The 21,679-nt window shown below is 34.4% G+C and overlaps 1 protein-coding gene across 1 annotated transcript in view; it reads right to left on the bottom strand.

Moving 5' to 3' along the window:
* Nucleotides 1-21,679, bottom strand: part of AGMO (alkylglycerol monooxygenase) — a 381,369-nt gene that overhangs the window by 175,370 nt on the left and 184,320 nt on the right. Inside the window, exons 9-10 of the mRNA XM_007505432.2 lie at nucleotides 16,991-17,125; nucleotides 13,824-13,940 (exon numbers count right to left, since the gene is read on the bottom strand). Coding sequence (XP_007505494.1) covers nucleotides 13,824-13,940; nucleotides 16,991-17,125 — 252 coding nt within the window. The remainder of the gene's footprint in view (nucleotides 1-13,823; nucleotides 13,941-16,990; nucleotides 17,126-21,679) is intronic.

Genomic DNA, 21,679 nt, shown 5'->3' with positions numbered 1-21,679 from the left:
TCCAGGTGGCAGTTCCAGGGCTAGGAGGAGCACCAGCATCCTAGTGCTGTGGCTGTAGGGGAGAGGAGGCTTGCTCACAGTTTTCCTGGGTGTAGAGTGCTTGTGGATGTTCACAAGGGAGCAGGGGCCACTGGTCTCAGTTCCAAGGCAAAAAGGAGCACTAGCGTTTCTGCCCCCAGAAGAACAGGATCAGAAATGCCAGGCATAGGAAGAAGAAGAGCAATTGTGGTGATTCAGAGTCCAGAGCAGAGAACAGGAAAGCAGCTGTTATATCTCTCCCTAAATCATACTGCCTTAAAAAATAGAAAATTTGTAGATACCCAGAAATAGCCCTGAAAAAACACAGCACAGAAAAATTGAAGCTTGAGACAATGCCTTTTCACTCCCGAATCAGATTCCACTTTTAACATAAAATTATGTCAAGAAATAGGCTAGAAAATGATCAAGCAACAAAAACCTAATGATGTAAAGTTACTATAGTGACAGGGAAGATCAAAACACAAGCACAGAGGAACACATTGAAGCCAAAACAGTTACAAGCAAAGCCTGAAAGAAAAATGTGAATTTCACACAAGCTCAAAAAAGAATTCACTAAGATCTAAAAAAAATAAAAATAAAACAAATAAGAGGCAATTAGGTGGCTCAGTGGATAGAGACCCAGGTCTAGAGATCAGAGGTCTGAGATTCAAAACTGTTCTTAGACACTTCCTAACTGTATGAGCCTGGACAATTCACTTAACCCCAGTTACCTACCCCTTATAGTTCTGCCTTGGAATCAATATTGGTATTAATTCTAAGAAGACAAGTTGTTGTTTTGAGGAAAAAAAGGAAAGTAGAGGGAAAATTAAGGGAAAATTAGAGTGATGCAAGAAAATTATGAAGAAAGTAATTATCTTGGTAAAAGAGGCATAAAATATACAGATGAAAAAACCCTTAAAAAAACAGAGTTGGCCAAATGATTAATAAGGGACAAAGATCCACCAAAGGGGGATAAAATTCTTTAGAACACAGAGTTGGCCGCATGGAAAAAGAGGCACAAAGATTAAGTGAAGAAAAGGATTTTTTTTTTTAAAAAGTAGAATTGGTTAACTAGGAAAAAAACAAAAGAAAAATAGCTCACTGAGGAAAATAATTCCCTGAAAATATTTGTAGTAGAAGCTAATGACTCCATGAGACATCAAGAAACAAAACAAAAGAAAAAAAATGAAAAAAAAATGGAAATCACCACACTGAAAAAACAAGTGACTTGGAAGTAGATTGAGGAGAAATAATTTAATGATTTTTGATCAATAAATGAGTCTAGAAAAAAATCACTTTTAAAACCCTAGGCTTCTGTCTTAGAATCATTAGTGTGCATTGGTTCCATGGCAAAAGTATAGGAAGGGCTAGGCAAATGGGGTTAAGTAACTTGCTGAGGCTCACAGAGCTAGGAAGTATCTGAGGTCACATTGGAACCCAGGACCTTCCATTTCTAGGCCTGGATTTCAATACACTGAGCTATATCACTGCATCTAGATATACTATTTCAATAAATTCTCAAGGCTAACTTCTTTGATACCCTAAAACCAGAGAGTAAAAAAGAAATTGAAATAATATATTGATAAAATGCCAAAAGATACATCAAAACAAAAACTATCAGCAATATGATAGCCAAATTCTAGATATTCCAGGACAAGGAAAAAAATACTATGAGTATACAGAGACAATGATACAATTCTAATATCATGAAGCAACTATCAGTATAACACAAGATTTAGAAGTTTTTATATTAAAGTATTGGAAGACTTGGTATGTGATATTCTAGAAGGTAAAGGAACTGAGATTATGACCAAGAATAATCTGTCCAGCAATATTAAACACAATCCTTCAGTGAAAACAATGAATATTTAGTTAGAGGACTTTCAAACATTCCTGATAAAAAAGCTCAAAATTTGAACAGAAAAAATTATATTGAAACCCAAGAATCAAGAGTAGCATAAAAAGGTAAACACAAAAGTAAAGGCATAAAGGATTCAATAAGATTGAAATGTTTACCTTCCAATAATGATAATAGTGTGTTACCTCAACTTTCCTCACTCAGATCTAGATAAATCTAACCAAAAACTAACCATGAAAGACATTAATTAGAAGAATAGAATTTTAGGAAAGTTAGATATAATAACCCTATGATGAAAATACAATGGAAAAAAAAGAATATTTTCCCCCTGAGCTGTATATGCTAACTACAAAACAACTGACCATGTATAAAGGCATAAAAACCTCAGGACTCAATAGAGAAAAGAGGAAATATTAAAATGCAGCCTTTTTAGATAAAAATGTATTTTTAATAAAACTAATATTAAATAAAGTGCTATGGAAAAATAAATTAAAAATTAATTGGAAAACAAACAACCAAATCTTAAACAATATGTGGGTCAAAGAACAAGTCATAGAAACAATCAATAATTTCTTTAAAGAGAATGAAAATAATAAAACAAAACAGAAAATGTATGGGATGTGGCCAAAGTAGTACTTAAAGGAAAGTTTTTATCTCTAAATACTTAAATCAATAAAATATAGAAAAAGGTCATGAAAATAAAAAAAATAAAAACTAGAAAAAGAGTAGTTTTAAAATATCCAATTAAACACCAAATTTGAAATCCTGAAAAATAAAGAAGACATTAGTAAAGATGAAAGTAAGAAAATCATTGAACTAATAAATGAAACTAGGATCCAATATGGAAAAACTACAATAACTTTTATAAACCATTGGTTAATCTGATTTTTAAAAAGGAAAGTATAAAACCAAATTAAAGCACTTACTAGGAGTTATTTTGCCCAATTATATTTCAATACATTTAGCAATATAAGTGAAAGAGATGAATATTTTCAAAAATATAAATTGTCTACATGAACACAAGAAGAAATAAAATTCCCAATTGCTTTTTAGAAAAAGAAATTGAATAAGTCATCAATGAACTCCCTAAGAAAAAAAACTTCAATGGCCAGATGCTTTTGCAAGTGAATTTTACCAAATATGTAAAGAAAAATTATTTCTAATACTAATATATATATATGTACTTTTTAAAAAAGATAGTTGAAGAAGAAATTCTGCCAAATTTTTTTCATGACACAAATATGCTGCATATAGCTAAATCAGGGAGAGGAAAAAAAAGCAAAGAAAACTGTAGACCAATGACCTTAATGATTATTGATTAACAATCTTAAATAAGATACTATTAAGGAGACTACAGGAATATATTATAAGGTTCATGCACTATGACCAGGTGGGTTTTATTTCAGGGATTCAGGGATGGCTTAATTTTAGGAAAACTATGATGATATCTGACTATGTCAATAATAAAACCAACAGAAAATATATTCTTATCTCAATAGATGTATAAAAAATTTTGACAAAACATACCTATTCCTTTTGAAAACACTAAAAACTTTGAAACTAATGGAGCTTTCCTTAAAATTATAAGTAGTATGTATCTAAAATCATGGTCAAGCATTATCTGCAATGGAGATAAGGAATAAGTCTTACCAAGAAGATCAGAAATGAAACAGGGATTAAGATTATCATAACTATCACTTATTATTGTACAAGAAATACTAGCTAAGCTACAGCAATGAGAAGAAAAAAAATTGAAGGAACTAGAATAGGCAATAAGGAAGCAAAACTATCATTCTGAAGACATGATAGTATATATACTTAAAGGAATCTAGAGAATCAACCAAAAATTATTTAAAAAATTAATTAGTTTATCAAAGTTCTAGGATATGTAATAAATCCACAGACATCATCCACATACCTATATATTACCAAAAAAGTTCAATAGTAAGAGGTATATAAATAAATGCAATTTAAAATAACTATAATCAATATAAAGTACTTGGGGGTCAACTTACCAGGACAAGACTAGGAACTATATGAACACAATTATAAAACACTTCTCACACAAAAAAGTCAGATCTCAATAATAGGAAAAAAATTCCTTTTAGGCAGGCTGAACTAATATAATACAATAAAATTATAATTCTATCGAAATTAATTTACCAATTCTGTGTCATGTCAAACTAACAATCATTTATTCATAGAATTAGAAAATAACAAAATTCATCTGGAAGAACAATAGGACAAATATATTAAGGTAATTAATAGGAAAAAAATGAAGGAAGGTGGCATAACTTTCCCAGGTTTCAAACTGTATTATAAAACAGTAATCATTAAAATAATTTGGTGCTGTTTAAAAAATAGAGTAGTGGACCAATGGAATAGATTGGCACTCAGCAAAAAGTAGTAAATAATGAGAGTAACCTAATGTTTGATAAACTTAAAGATATGATCTTTGGGAAAAACTCATTTTTTTTACAAAATTTCTGAGAAAAATGGAAAACAATATGGCAGAAATGGGGCATAGACCAACATCTCACACCATTTACCATCATAAAGTTAAAATGAATGCATGATTTTGAAATAAAGAGTGATAAAAACAAATTAGGAGAGTATACAATAGTTTACCTGTCAGACCAATGGATAAGGGAAATTTTTTTTTCATCAAACATGACATAGAGAACAATATGGTATATAAAATGAAAAGTTTTGATTCCATTAAATTAAAAAGATTTCATGCAAACAAAATCAATTCAACCAAGGTTAGAGTGGAAACAAAAAATTGAGTTTTTAAATAATATCTCTGACAAAGGCCTCATTTCTCAGATTGATAAAGAATAGATTCAAATTTATAAGAATACAAGCCATTCCCCAAATGATAAGTGATAAAAGACTATGAACAGGCAGTTCTCAAAGAAAATATTTAACCCATCTATAGTCACATAAAAATGTTCTAACTCACATAAGAGAAATGGAAATTAAAACAATTCTGAAATACCACTTCACACATTATATTGGCTAATATGACAAAAAAAGGAAATAATAAATGTTGAAGAAGTTGTGAGAAAATGGGGACACTAATACACTGTTGGTGGAGCTGGGAACTAATACCACTATTACAGAGAACAATTTGGAACTATGTCTAAAAGACTATCAAACTTTGTATACCCTTTGACTCAGAAATACCACTATTAGGTCTGTATCCTAAAGAATTCAAATAAAAGGGAAAAGACCTCTCTGTTCAAAATTATTTATGACAGTTTTTTTTTGTGACAGCAAAGAATCAGAAATTAAGGGGGTGTCTATCAATTGAGGAAAGGCTGAATAAGTTGTGGTATTTGATTGTAATTGAGTACAATTGTCATGTAAGAAATGATGAACAGGATGATTTCAGAAAAATCTGGAAAGTCATATCAACTGATGCAAAGGGAAGTTAATAGAACCAAGAGAATATTTTACAGAGTAATAATATTGGACAATGATCACCTGTGAGAATGATAACTATTATCAGTACAGTAAAGATTCAAGACTCAAGGGATTTCTTGAAAATTGATTTCTACCACCAAAGAAGTAACTGACAGATTTGAGAAGAATGTCATTTTCCACTTTATTTCCCTTCATGTGTTTCTTTCTTGTATGTGTGATATATGTCTTCTTTCACTATGTCATTATGAAAAATACAGAAATGTGTATTCTATGGTAGTAAATATATAACCTATTTCAGACTACTTGCCATCTCAGGGAGCAGTGAAGGAGGGAGAAAATTAGCAAAAAAAAAAAAGCAAAACATCAGAAAAAATATTAAAAATTTGTTTCTACATATAGTTGGGGGAAATATTAAAAAGTAAATGATTTTTCAAAAGAATAATTAATTCCAGTTCTAGATAAGCTATTTGAAAAAATAGAGTCCTACAAAATTCCTTTAATGTCATAAATATAGTCCTTATAGCTAAAGCAGGAAGAGCAAAAACAGAGAAGGGAAATTATAGATCAATTTCCTTCATGAAAATCAATGCAAAAAATTTAAGTAAGATACTAGAAAGGAGACTACAGCAATATATCACAACAACCACTCATTGTGACCAGGTGGAAGTTAGATCAGAAATGCCAGAAAGCTTTAATATTAGGAAAACTGTCAGCACAATTGACCATATCAATAACAAAGGCAGCAGAAATCATGTTTATTTCAATAGATGGAGAAAAATAATTTGATAAGATACAACACCCATTCCTATTAAAAACTCTAGAGAGTATAGGAATCAATGGAGATTTTCTTAAAATGATAAGTAATTTCTATCTAAAACCATCAACAAGCATTATCTGTAATGAGGATAGGTTAGAAACTTTTCAGTAAAATCAGGGTGAAGCAAGGTTGCCCATTATCATCACTATTATTGTATTAAATTAGAAATGCTTGTTGTAAAAATAAGGAAGGAAAAGAAATTGATGGAAATAGAATATGCAATAAGGAAGCAAAACTCACTCTTTTCAGATGATTTGATGGTATACTTAGAGAATCAGAGTGAATCAACTAAAAACACTTGGAACTCAAAATTTAAAAAAAAATTTAAAATTGTATTTTCATGTAATTAGGGACTATTTCAAATAGATCTCAAAGGCACTTTTCTTATTTTTCTTCTAATTAAATATGGTTTTGTTCCTCAAATCAAGTAAAAATAAGAAAAAAGAAAAAACAACAGATTAATAGTAATAATTAATATTAGTTTTAAAACTTTAATAATACCATATTGTAGACTAATTAAGTAATGGTGGTTCAACATTTTGAAAATAATTTGCATAATTAATCATGTAAACAAGAAAATACATAATTATTTGAATAGATGCATAAAAAAGGCTTTATTTTAAAAAGCACTCATATTTTAAAAATTCTTAAATGAATGGGGAGGTAAGAGTGCTTCTTATATATGATTTCTAGCATGTATTATTGACATGGGCACTGTGCCTCCAGAAGTTCAGGCAAACTATTATCAGGGAAATTCCTTTGCTCCCTTACATCTTCATGACTCCTAGCCTAAAACATCCAATGACCTCTATAGATTGTCTTCCTTTGATCCTCCTTTAGATTTAAGATGGACAGAGAGATGCACCTCCAGGCTACACTTCGATCCTATCAGGCTACATTTCAGACATCTGTCTGTTCCCTAAAACTAAGGAATCTTTATGAGGGTCATTCCCTATGTCTCCAGGCAGACCCCAGTCAGATGACCAACTCACCCCACCAAATGCCTGAGTGACGACCACTCTAGAATCACGTCCACACTATGACACAGCATTTGTTGCAAGAGTATAAAAATCCCCATAATTGATGGGTTCTGGGAGCAGCCTTCCATCTTGCTGTTCCACCTTGCTATTCTCCTGCCATTCTCAAAACTACTTTCCTAAATTAATAAATTTCTTTTTTTTTCGTTTTTAAGCTAAGTTTTGGAGTCTTGCATTCTTTCAAAAGGTATCCTTCCTGAACCCCAGGGGTACACATCTGAACCCCGTAACATTTTGAATCAAGAAAGGGGATTATTTTAAATTGAGAAACCAAAGAATTGTTCTTATTACAAGCAGACATAAAAATGCTTCCTTTTAAATAAAAAATTACCAAACACTATAATGAAAAAGGGAATAAAATTAAATATATAAACAATGGTAAATAGTAAATAAAATATTCTAGTATGAAATATAGGTAGAGTTTAAAAGGTATGGAGAATCATTATTATTGTTATTATTATTGCTATTGATGATGATTGTGATGACAATCGTTAGCTACAGTAAAATACAGAATACAAAATCAGCAGAAAAATTTTTTAAAAGGCTCAAGCCTTTTTGGAATGAAATTGTGTGAGTAAGTAGAGACTACTCTACTCAATTTTATGTTCTCAAATTACATTTTTCTTGGTATGTCTATTTACATGTTTTTTTTTCATGGCATCCCTTGTGGCAGTGTGAACACTGGTCTCAAATGGAATTTATTTTGTACAGATATAATATATCTCTCCTGTTCATACATGTGAATATACCGATGGACCATCAATCAAATCCAATGATCAGTTCAATTCCCTAGTCTTCTTTTTAAAGAAGAAGAGGGAAAAAAATATGCCCCATTCTGAACAATGATGTAAATTTCCATTCCAGTTGTGTGTGTGTGTGTGTGTGTGTGTGTGTGTGTGTGTGTGTGTGTGTGTGTGTGACTCAGGGGTTTTTATTTAGAACATCTGGGAGAACTTGCTACCACGCTCATCTGTACTCCATGCCTAGTCTCTTTCATGGTCAGAGGGGTGGGTTCCACAGGACTTGAGAATCAGAACCATTTGTCCCAGCTCCTCTTTCAGCTCTAGCCAAACATCCCAAATGCTTGGATATTCCCATCTGCTGAGATTGTGATGAAACAGATTAGCATGAGGTTATTAAAGCAAAGAGTGATGGAGATTGTACTAATGATGCCCCACTCAGAGCATTTGGTGTTGTGCCTTATCCTACAGCCAGGATGACTAAAGTGTTGGCCAGTACAAACTGTAATCATGTTATGAGAGACTCAGAAATTTAGAACTAGGAAGAATTTTAAAGACTAACTTGTACAAAATGCTCATTTTTGCAGATAAGTAAATGGATGCTCAGTGGAGTGGGATCTTTTCCCAGAGTCACACAGCAAGAGAATTGGGATTTGAATTCATTTCCTGAGACTGCAGAGTCAATCATTATTCTTCTGGACTATGCTGCATTTACTGTTCAGAGAGGTGTCACTGTTGGGAAAGTTCTAACTGTAATGAAAAGCTTTCTTGTATTCAAATTGTACTTGACATGGAGTAAATGACAGGCTGCATAAGTTGATGGTGATGCCATTCTATATAAATCCTGTATAAACATTTCTTGGCCATTAATTCAAACCTTTTTAAAATTGCAATCACCAACATAGGTTATTGTTTAGTCATTTCATTTGTGTCCAACTCTTTGTGCCCTCATTTGGGGTCTTCTTGGCAAAGATACTAGAGTGGTTTGACATTTCCTTCTTCAGCTCATTTTAAAGACGGGGAAACTGAAGCAAACAGGATTAAGTGACTTGCTCAGGATCACAGTCAGTAAGTGTCTAAAACTGGATTGGAAATGGATGTGGGTCTTCTTTTTTTCCAAACCCTGCTCCATCTACTTGACTACCTAGCTGCCCCATCCTTCCTAAATGAGGTCCTTAACCACTATAAGGCATTCAATTGGCCTACCCACAAAGAGAAAATATAAATAAATGCATAAGAAAACAAGTGAATGAAGAATGTCTATTGTCCATAGCATGAGATGAAGTTGAGTAGACACCAGTAGAGTTTATCTAGGGATCAGTAGCACAGATACTGCAAATGTAAAATGTACACTGAATAAAAAGAGAACAATGAAGGTATAGCCTTTGGGCAGCTGCAATATTCTTTTAATGATCCCATGCTTCTGCCTGAACTTAAATGATCATCTTTATACCAACACCAATATTCTTTCAGTGATGCTGATAGTGCTATGTTAGGGAATCATAAATCTGGAGTAGGGAGGAAAGTTCTGAAGGATTGAATCAGTAGAGGATATAGACCACAATGCACAGATGAATTGTGGGTGTGTATAGGATGAAAAATACTTCATAATTACAAAACAGATTTGTTCTATAAAGGATGTCATAAAACACAAGTATAAACAAGAGGGAAAAAAAGATTCATCACAGAATGAAAGCAAGGACTACTCTACTCTGTTGGATTCCACATTGATTAGAAAATGAATTGATACTTAATTTATGAAATGATAAATTCAGCAAAGGTACATCCAGTTCCAGGAGTAATTGCCAGGAGATACTAATTGGCAACAGAAAACAAGGCTGCAACCCCATATTAATAATACAGAGAATTAATAATACAGAGAAAAAGAGCAAAAGAGATACAGAGGCAGATGGTGAGGGAACAGAGGATGGGTAGTAAAGGCAGGCAATATTGTAGAAGAGGATAGGGATGGGGTGGGTAGGTCTTGGGGGACATAGAAAATATTTCTCATACAACCATGAATTAGAGTTGGGAGAAGTAGGAAGCATAGACTCAATGAAGATGCAAGCCAGCTCAGGGGGCAGGAGTTTTAGGTTTCTATTTTATAGGGTTTTGGAGAAAATGGATGAGTTCCTATCTGTGTCCCATTGGGGTAAGTTCATTAACGTATCAAAATCATCTCAAAATTATTGATAAAGCTTCAAAGCGGAGGTCTAGAATCTGTCTGGAGTTTATATAACATGGGACGAGAACCCTGATAACAGCCTTTAGATGACTTTTGCTGATTTATCACATATTATCAGGATGTGAGTTTTCATTAAATGATTATATAATTTGTATATCACATTCCTTTATTCTTTGGGACAGTTTGAACATGAGTTCCAGGCTCCTCCTTGCAATCTTATTTCCTGTTATTACTCCTCTACCCTGGCTATTTAGGACTCTGATGAGAAGGGTTCCAAAATGAGATGCAATTTTAACATGGAAAAGAATATGGCGTGGATGGTCTTTAGAAATGTGGATAGAGTTCCTGTAGTAGTTTTTATGTGAGAACATAAGTGAGGCTCCAATAATAGAGAGCCATCGATGGGTTGCAATCTTCATTGATAAAAAAATGGGCAAATAACTGAAATTACAGGACTACTGGAGTGTTGGAGTAGGAGCAACATAAGAGAAACAGCCATTAGGTGAGAGAACTGGTTTTGGAGTCAGGAAAACCTAGCTTGGAAGCCTACCAGTGGTATATACTCTCCATATATCCCTGAGCAAGCCCTCGGCATCTCTGTAAGGCTCTCCATGATGGAAGAACTTTAGATCTGTAGATGTTCTTTATATTAATGAAATCAGAGTGCCAATTTTTTTAAAACCCAGCAACAAAAGGGGAGCTGACATGAAGTTAACCAAGGGGTACAATGATGTCTGTAAAATTGAAACAAATGCCTAGAGAAAGACTTGTTCAATATGTGGAAGGGACATGGAAGAACATTGTCCAGGATGTGTCAGGATAGAGGATTGCTTTTTGTGCCTTGTCTCTATTAAATATCAGAAAGATGACTTAAAGAAGAAGATAATTGGTTCAACCGTGGGAAAGATTCTTATTAAAAAAGAGCATTTCCATACAGTATCACCTCAAGATTTTTTTTAATGTATACTAGAATGACTAGGTCAGTGTTCTATTCCACTAAATGTGTAGCAGGGTGGCCATTTTCTCCTGTGACTCAGCATTTCTTCAAATGTAGCCCAAGTAGCCTTACCAGCAGATGTGAATAGTGTGAACACCAGGGTTTTATTTAAGTTTGGGGTAAAAACAAAAACAAAAGGGATTGCTATTGTATTCACAGTTATTGTTTTCTTTAAATTGGCAACATGTAAATGTGCATATGTAGATTTTGGCAAATAAGCCTGAAGCAAAAATGGGACCCATCAATATTTTATCAACTAAAAAATCTCTAAGAAATATTTACATCATTCAGAATATATAGTCAGAAAGGATTTCCTCTTTCCTAATGACAGAAGATAACAAAATTTGCTTTATTTGCATTAATGCTTTATTTTTAAAAGTTTTTTTCTCTGTTCATATATTTGTTTTGAAAAAATGAATATATTCCATATATTTTTAGTGTGAAGATTCTTCATGACATTTCAGTATCAGAGGCTAAAACCCTAACCTTGGAGTCAGGTAGAGCAGAGGTGGACAAGGCTTCAAATGAGGTCTTAACCTAGCATCTGTGAACTTGTGTTTCTTCCCAACATTTTAATAACTGTAACTCTATATTATTGGCCTCCTTTGTACTTCTTTTGGTTTTCTTAAAAAATGGTCCAGAGGCCTTGCCAGTCTACCACCAAAAGGGTCTATGACATCTAAATCAGAGTCCTCAGCATTAAATGCTGGATTTCATTCAAGAATGCTTCTCTTACCCACCATACTTCCTTCCTTGGTCTCTTTCTCAATGTTCATCACTTCTAGTATTACACCTAGATAGGGAACATTCATCTAAATTTCTTGGTTCAATTATTTGCTTAAGATCCAGACTTATTTTTACTTTTAACTGTCTGTGGGACCTCCTGACTTATTCTACTAACATGTTAATTTTATCAATTCTCAAACCATATTGAACTTCTTCCTTTCTTTTTCTCTTATTGGTGTCACCAAATTCTGCCAAATCAGTCTTGTATTCAATTTTCACCTGTCTTTCTTCTCCCAACTTTTAAACAATTATTCTTTACATCCTATAAAATCTCCTTCAGTATCACTCTTGCCCATCCCCTCTCATCCAGGCTCGCCATCCTAGTTCACGTATAATCATCACCTGCCTGGACTAGCACATGGGATATTCACCTCTAGTCTCAGGATTCCCTTTCCCTTCATTCCATTTGACAGTAGACCCTGCTGCCAGATAAACTTTGCAAAAGAATTGCCATCTTCTTGTCACCTCCCTAATCAGTCTCTCTAGAAGTCCAAACTCCCATTTCCAGGGTTCAATACCTTTAACACTTGAGCAAAACTTACTTTGCTAGAACGACTGTTCCCATGTGCTACAAATGTCTCAAGTTCCCTCTTTGAGTTTTTTCTTATCTTTTATTCTTGTCCTAGGGTAGAATTACTTCCCAACTCTGCTGAGCTCAGGCTAAGCCTTTTCTCGTAGGCTCATAGATTTAAATCTACAAGGGACTTAGGGACCATCTAGTCTAACTCCTTTACATGGCAAAGGAGGAAACTGATACTCAAAGAGATTAAGACCAGTGTCACATAGCTAGTAAGCATAAAGAATAGGTATTTGAACCTAATTTTTTCCAGATTCCATTTCCCTGTATTATGCATGATGTCAAATGTCATCTCTGTGGCACCTTCCTGATAGTTTCTAGACACGGATAAGTTCTTTCTCCTCCAAATTCCTATAGGAATTGGTTGTGTTTCTCTTATTGGGTTTTTCATAACAGATTGGTATTGTAATTATTCATAGCCACATATCTTCTTGATGAGTTTGTAAGCTCCCCAGGAGCCCTACTCACAGAATGACCCATAGCCAGTAAAAATCCAAGGACCTAAAGGTGGGACATAATGATAGTGAACCTTTCCATGAATATGTCTTTATTTTAACATTATTTTATTTGGCCATTTGCGAGCATTATTCATTGGAGACAAGGATCATTTTCTCCCCCCCCACCCCTCCCACCTATTCCATAGTCGACGCGCGATTCCACTGGGTATCACAAGTATTCTTGATTCGAACCCATTTCCATGTTGTTGGTATTTGCACTAGTGTTCATTTAGAGTCTCTCCAGTCATATCCCCTCCACCCCTGTAGTCAAGCAGTTGCTTTTCCTTGAATATGTCTTAAAGGAAATATATGAGTTCTTTTTCTTTTAATCCTTACCGTCCATCTTAGAATCAATACTGTGTATTGATTCCAAGGCAGAAGAACAATAAGGGCTAAGCCCTGGGCCACATAGCTAGTATCTGAGGCTAGATTTGAACCCAGGATCTCCTGTCTCTAGGACAATATACAAGTTTATTACTTGAAATAAGGGGAAAAAATGAAGGGGAAATAAAAGTATACTTCTCCAAAAATATTTTATTCCCTGGTTTGGAACTTGGTTCTGCCCAATCCCAAAGGCATTTTCTAGTCATCAGTTACGCCTAGGCTTACTAATTTATAAAAGTTCCCAAGATATCATTGGATGTGAACCCTTCCCAATAATGAACCTTGATGACATAGTCTAATCACCATTTTAGGGGTTCAATGTGAAATGAATTCCGATCCCTCAACATTTTTTCCAGGGTTGACTTAGATCCTTCCTGGGATGAACAGAACTCATTAAAACAGAGTAATAAACCTGACCTAATGAGTGAGCTTTTCTGTGCTCAAACACAAGGGACTAGATCATTCGCTCCTTACTTAGCTAAACATTGGAGAATTACTTACGCTTTGGTCAGCAAATGTATCCTCATAAAAACCAAGCATTAGAGCAAAGTGTACAAAGGCATACAGCTGGAGTGAGCCAGACATAGGAGCAGAAAAAGGGACTTCTTTTCCTGTGACCTACAACAAGGAGAAAAACAAGTTTCTGGTCAGCTTAAGCTCATCCCTGGAAGTACAACTGGATTTTACAGGTCCTCACCAAATACGGCAGGTCCCTAAGGTGCCATGAGAATGGCAATGTTTTTCTCAAAAAAATAATTCAGCAATTCTTAGTTAAATAAGGGTTAGCTTTTAGAATTTCTGGTCCTAATTTTAGCAGAACTACGATTAACGCAGGGACACAGGGCTTCTGGTTAAAGCTACTGACATCTCTGCTGTTCTATACCTATCATGTAGCAGCCTGTTCTGAATCTCTGTCTGTCACTTCCCTTTCCCCAGGTTCTCTCCGAAATTAAGGGATAAAGGTTAGCAGTGCCATGAAGGCTAGGCTTGAAATCTCTTAGTAATAGTCTCACCCTTCTCCCAGGCCTTGATGAGGACAGGGCTGGTCACTAGAATTCCTAGATTTTTTTTTCTTAATGGAATTTATCCACAACCTATTCCCACCTCACAGAAGTCAACATCTTGCATGTTTCTACCTTTTAGTTCTCTCTTCATTTATCATTCACAGTTTATTTTTCAAGTATCAAATCTATATCTCTGTATGGTATTTTCTTGGTTCTCTTCATTCTCCTCTTCATCATCCTGGGTAGTTCTTTTCAATTTTTGTTAACATTAGCCTGCTTAGCATTTCGTATTGTACAGTAGCACTCCACCACAAACTATACTACATTTTGTTTAGTCATTCCCAAATCGATGGGCACCTCTTCAATTTCTATTTATTTGCTGTCACAAAGAGAACTGCTATAAATATTTTGGAACATATAGACTCATTTCCTTTTTCCTTTATCTCCTCGGAAAACAGACCCAGCAATGGTTTATAACTTTCTGGGAGTGATTTCAAACTGCTCTCGGAAATGACTGTATCAGTTCATGGCTCCACCGATAGTGTATTTGTGTCCCCATTTTCCCACATCCCTTCAACATTGGTTATTTTTCCCCTCTTGTCTTATTTTTTTTAACATTGTTTTATTTGGTCATTTTCAAACATTATCCATTGGAAGCAAAGATGATTTTCTTTTCCCACCCCCCTCCCACTCCTCTTGTCATTTTAGCTAATCTTATGTGTGTGACAGGAGAGCTCAGAATTGTTTCGGTTTGCATTTCTCTAATCAGTAGTGATTAGGAGCGTTTTTCATATACCTATATATTAGACTTTGATTTCTTCATCCAAAAATTGCCTGTTCACAGTTTTTGTCCATTTATCAATTAAGAGATGGCTCTTATTCTTACAAAGTTGACAAAGTTATCTATTGACTTTATATATGGTACCCCTATCTGAGAGGCTTTCTAGAAAGTTTTTCAATTTTTTGCTTTCATTCTAATCTTGGCAATGTTTCTTTCCTTTGTACAAAAATGCTTCAATTTAGTGTATCCAAAATTATCCATTTTACATCTCACAATGCTCTGCATTTCTTGTTGACACAGAAATTCCTCTCTTATCCATAAAATATATAGGCAATATGTTGCCTGTTTTTCTTTACTTATGATACCTCCGCTTATGTCTAGATCACGTATCCATTTTTATCTCAACTTTATGATGTAAGATATTGATCTATAAGAATTCGTAGTTAATGACCATTGTCAAGCATCTCAGGCCCTATACTTATACAATGTAAGGGCTGTATCTTAGATGATTTGGCCAAAGCTGTTCAAATTTCGCAGGATTTTCACAGATGGATTTCATTTTAAAAATAATAAAAAGGGGGCAGCTTGGTAACTCAGTGAATTGAGAGCCAGGACTAGAGACCGGAGGTCCTAGGTATAAATCTGGCCTCAGACACTTCACAGTTGTGTGACCCTGAGCAAGTCACTTGACCCCATTGCCTAGACATTTTCACTCTTCTGCCTTGGAGCCAATACACAGTATTGACTCCAAGATGAAAGGTAAGGGTTTAAAAAGAAGATAATAAAAATCACCAAAGAACATTCATATTGGTCATTAAAACGAATGAGCAATTGATGGCCATATCAGTTACCCTTTCTCCCTGTCTATCAGTGTCAACAATGTGGTCAACTCTAGAATCAGATAAAGCAGAAGTAGGACAACCAACTACCACCAGAGAAGATAAATGAGGGCAGTAGAAGCCATTTGACTCCATCTTAAGGAGGAACATGGCAATTGAGACAGCTACATTTGGGTAGGCTCAAAAGTCTACAAATATGAACAATCATGTCAAATTGAATCTATATTTGGATTTTTTAAATGCTACAATTTGTCTAGGAAATGGAATTCTTCAAGCTAAATGGCAAACCTTCCTTTTAATTTGTCCCATCTTTTAGTTTGCAGTAACTGATTTCTGGTCTTTACCCTTTTGCCCAAAAGGCTGTTAATTAGAGCTAAGGATCCTCTTCATGTCCCAAACTTAGCACTCTCCACCCTAATGCTACCAGAGGTTAGGAAGAAGATATTCATCAGATTAGAGAGATCATTGATTGAATAAATCAGTTCTTATAATGAATTAACTTTACTTGAATTATCTAACTGTTGTCCATACCATTGAGTACCATGGCCATTACCAATCTTCTCTTTTCATGGTGCAAGAGTTGAACGGGATAACTTTGATTCAAAGTGATTCTTTCTCTCCCATTTGTATTTTTAGAAAAGTAGATGTTAACTCCTTAAGATAGTGACCAGTTCAATAAGTACTAGTTAATCAAATAGTAGCACTCACATCTTAAACATTGCTTATTTCTAAAACATAGAGCTAGACTGGAGTTTTAAGTGAGCTCCCCAAAGAATTGCTTTGTTTCATATTACTCTCAATCTTATTTGTTGAAAAATCATAATATTCGAAATCATGCTTAAAATTCAGTAAGTTCCTGATCTCCGAAAGAGGGAGGAGGGATTCAAATCTACCTCTTCTTTCTTAATTTCTCAATTTTTGAAGTCATGTTTCTCCTTCTAATTTATAGTCAGTGGTTCCTAGAGAGTTCAAAATTGCTGTAATAAAGCAAATCAGGATGTGGAAATAATGTGAAACTAAAAAGCTGCCCTAAACTTTTCTTACCTCAGGGATATCTTCAAGAAGGCCGAGTCTAGGTTTGCCAGGACTCCATCCTGGTCCTTTGAATATGACAGACAACTTGTTCCAGAACCCAGGTGTGATCCAAAATGTGGTCCAAACATAATGCAATTGATAAAACTGTGAAGGAAGAAGAAATACAGCTCACTTTTCCCCCCACAGGTGAAGAAAAATTTACATCAATTTGTAATCAAAGCATTATACTTCCTTTTATTATTACAAAGAATTTGGAAGAATAATTCTTTCCCTTAAAGCTTTCTGAGCACACCAATAAATTAAGCAGCTGAATGTCAAGTGTCTTTGAAGGGGAACCTTTTTGAATGAAATAATATGCATGTTGTGGATGGCATTTTTAATAAATCCTAATTGTATTCCTTATAATATTTCTCTAGCTCAAAGAATTTGCATTGATTATATGGAAAGGGCAGAGAAATGATTTAGGAAATGTTTGGAGTAGAAAATCTTCTCGGTAAGATGTGCTAACTTCCAGAAATATGAGCTGGCAGCTCGAACTCTGCATTTCCATTTCTAATGGCAAAAATAAATTTTCTATACTTTTGTCTGTGTTAATGTAAAATAATGGTTGTGGTTTAGGAAGTAAAATATAATTGGAGATTAGATACCTCTTTGGGCAGCTAGGCAGCACAGTACATAGAGCACTGGGCCTGAAATGGAGAAGACTCACTCATCTTTCTGAATTTGAATCTGTCTTGGGACACTTCCTAGCTCTGTGACTATGGGCAAGTTACTTAACTCTGTTTGCCTCAGTTCCTACCACTGGAAAAAGAACTGGAAAACTGGCAAACTACTCCAGGATTTCTGCTAGGAAAACCACAAATGGAGTCATAAGGAGTCAAATACTCCTAAGTAACAAAAAATATACCTCAAATGTGTGTGTAAAATATATTATTTATATTATTTTATTAAATTTATTTAATTAATTAATTTGGAATATTTTTCCATGGTTACATGATTCATGTTCTTTCCCTCTCCTCCTCCCTCTCCCCTCCTATAGCCAAAGAGCAATTCCATTTACATGTATCATTGATTAACACCTATTTCCATATTATTAAAGTCTACATCCCCAATCATATCCCCATCAAACCATGCGATCAATCAGTTGTTTTTCTTCTGTCTTTCTACTCCCACAGTTCTTTCTCTGGATGTTAATAGCATTCTTTCTCCTAAGTCCCTCAGAATTGTCCAGGGTGATTGCATTGCTGCTAGTAGAGAAGTCCATTACATTCAATTGTACCACAGTGTATCAGTATTTGTGTACAATGTTTTCCTGGTTCTGCTCCTTTCACTCAGCATCAGTTCCTGGAGATTGTTACAGTTCACATGGAATTTCTCCAGTTTATTATTCCTTTGAGCATAATAGTATCCATCACCAATAGATACCACATCTTGTTCAGCCATTCCCCAATTGAAGGGCACCCTCATTTTCTCATTTTTTTGCTACCAAAAAGCAAAGCTATAAATATTTTTGTACAAGTATTTTCCCTATTATCTCTTTGGGGTACAAATCCACCAGTGGTATGGTTGAATCAAAGGGCTGACAGTATTTTAAAGCCCTTTGGGCATAGTTCCAAATTGCCTTCCTGAATGGTTGGCTCTATTCACAACTCTACAAGTAATGCATTAGTGTGATGATTTTGTCACATCCCCTCCAACATTTTTTACTTTCCTTTGCTGTCATTTTAGCCAATCTGCTAGGTGTGAGGTGGTACATCAGAGTTGTTTTGATTTGTATTACTCTAATTATAAGAGGTTTAGAACACTTTTTCATGTGCTTATTGATAGCTTTGATTTCTTTATGTGAAAATTTGCCTATTCATGTCCCTTGCCCATTTATCAATTGGGATATGGCTTAATTTTTTTTGTACAATTGATCTAGTCCTTTGTAAATTTGAGTAATTAGACCCTTATCAGAGGTCTTTGTCATAAATATTTCTTCCCAATTTGTTGCTTTGTTGCATTGGTTTTGTCTGTACAAAACAGTTTCAATTTAATGTAATCAAAATTATTCATTTTACATTTTGTAATATTCTCTATCTCTTGCTTGGTCTTAAATTTTTTCCTTTCCCATAGATCTGACAAGTATAGCATTCTATGTTCACCTAATTTACTTATACTTTCCTGCTTTATATTTAAGCCAATTGTCCATTTTGAATTTATCTTGGTTTAGGGTGTGAGATGTTGATCTAAACCTAATCTCTCCCATACTCTTCCATTTTTTCCAGCAGTTCTTGTAAAATAAAATATATATAATAATGTGTAATGCAATATAGTTTTGGAAATACTGGTCAACAAAAAGTCAAGCATAGAAAGTTCAAATGCCAATCTAGTAGGCATACCACTGGCATTCAAAGGGCCCTTTATTGACTCAGAAAATTATGGAAGCCTTGAAGCTGCTTCATTCTATGTCAGTTGTACTTGAATCTGAAATTAATTGATAACTTTAAACTGCCAGTCCTCAGAAATTTATCAATAGGATTATAGGAAGAAATCTAAAGCAACTGCTAAAGCATGAGAAAGACCCATAGACCACAGTAGTGGGTGGTCTAGATTTGGGGAGAAATGGTAAGGAGAGCATTCTTGCCTAAACATGAATGGGGAATAGAGTTTGAATACAGAAATTAATAAAGTGAGGAAAGCATTTAGAGGGTGTGTGTGTGTGTTTCATTTGAAATCTTATTTTGGAAAGATAGAAATATAACCTGAATCAAGAGTTAAAAAAAATAAAACAGCCAAGCACCAATTACAAATAAAAATACATTGAAAATACAAATAAAACAAATCAATATTTTTTAAGAAAGGGAGTATGTTTATGTAAAAGGAAAGTAACTGATTGCATCATGTGCTACATGATGTGTAACTCAGACATGATCTAATGTCCTTTGTATTCCCTTCAATGCCATCTAGTACCATTCCTGTCATGTAGTAGATAATTAGTAAATATGTATGAAATTGAGAAAGGGCAGGAATGAGGAAAAGATGGAAGAATAGAGGGAGGAAAAGAAAGGAGAAAGGTTAGAAAAAGAGGAAGGAGGGTAATAAAGAAGAAATAAACCACATCAAATAGCTTTTAGAGAGAAATGAATAATTATTTGAGGCTAATATCATAGTAAGTCATTTCTAAGGTAATGGATATTTGAGAATTCTATCAGAACCTAGTCTATTCTTTAAAGATCACTGAAGGGCTCCTTTTCAAAACATTAGCTGATGACCTAATTTATGATGAAATTTACTTTTTTCTGAACCCCTCTGAATGTCATCTACACCCCATGATATACCTTGAGCCATATAATCACTAAATTATTAAAACCAGTGAAGGCATACCCATGACACTGAGAAGGAAGGAGAGATGAAGAGCATGTTTCAGTATAGATAGGTTGATTGATTAATACAGATATGCTCATGTATAGCATATATATAATATATATTCAGTATGTACTGATCTATCTATATAGGGTGGGGGTGTGTGTGTGTGAATATGTCCTATATTTATCAAAACATCTCCCAGTTATAGTTATTTTAAATATTTAGATTGAATTAGATGTGGTTACTGATGCCACAGCCATAAGTTAAAATATGACTATATCAAGTAGGAACTATGGGTGTGTTTGTGTATACAATTTTCCCTATCATGTATCATAGTGCCTAATGCCTAATAGAAACTTAATAAAAGTGTTACAATTGATTGATTAAAATGCTTAATCAGTTCAAGGTGTATTGGGATTCAAAGAACCATGCAGAATATCTTTTTAATAAATATAGGGTACCACAGATCTTTTCTAATCAACAAAGGCTATATCAGCTGATGAACCTCTTAGATTTTTCTTTTCAAGGGAAGAATCTCTAGAGAAGGAATAGCCATCCTCAGAGTCCAGAAAAAAATGCTGAATCACATACTGAATGAGAAATACTGGCCAGCAAGTGTGACCATGGGAAACTCATGAAAACTCTTGTCATTTTGGGAAGGCCCATAAACCCTTGAATTACATAGCATGTGCTGATCTCTCTTAGGGGAAAATTTTTCCTCACAAGGAGATATGAAGCATAGGGAAATTGTCAACAATGTCTGAATACTGAAAAAGTAAGATTCTTGAAAAATTTCCAGACATTTTTTAAAATTTCTAAATATTCCCATACTCAATGTGGGTGCCATCTCCCATACCACACTCAAATTATTTAGATATTATCCCCCCTCAAATTGCTTTATACTTGATTCTTTGGCATGCAGTATTTCCCCAATAGAATTTGGCACGTATCATTTCATTTCTATTTCTGCATCACTAGACTCTAGTCGACGTGCAGAGCATCTATGAAATATGTGAAGGATAAACATTCAGTATGGGAAATCCCTGTATCAGCACTGACTAGTTGTCTTTGACTAGTAGGTAACAGGATCCTGAATGTGGTCTACAGATCCAAGAAACTTACAAAACATCTGAACAAAGGAATCTATTGCTGAAAACCATCAGTCAGTCACCAGCAAAAGAATTCACAAGAATTTGATGTGTCTACTAAACGTCCCACAGAATCCTGTTCTTAAGGGATCCGAGGACAAAAAATGAAACAATTCATGACCTCAAGAAGTTTACATACTACTAAAGAAAGGGGAGGCATGTCATATTGATGTCCATATATATGTATAGAGAAATGAACAAC

The sequence above is a fragment of the Monodelphis domestica genome, chromosome 5 (genome assembly GCF_027887165.1).
Source record: "Monodelphis domestica isolate mMonDom1 chromosome 5, mMonDom1.pri, whole genome shotgun sequence".
NCBI classification, from domain to species: Eukaryota; Metazoa; Chordata; class Mammalia; order Didelphimorphia; family Didelphidae; genus Monodelphis; species Monodelphis domestica.
This window is presented reverse-complemented; position numbering and strand designations above follow the sequence as displayed.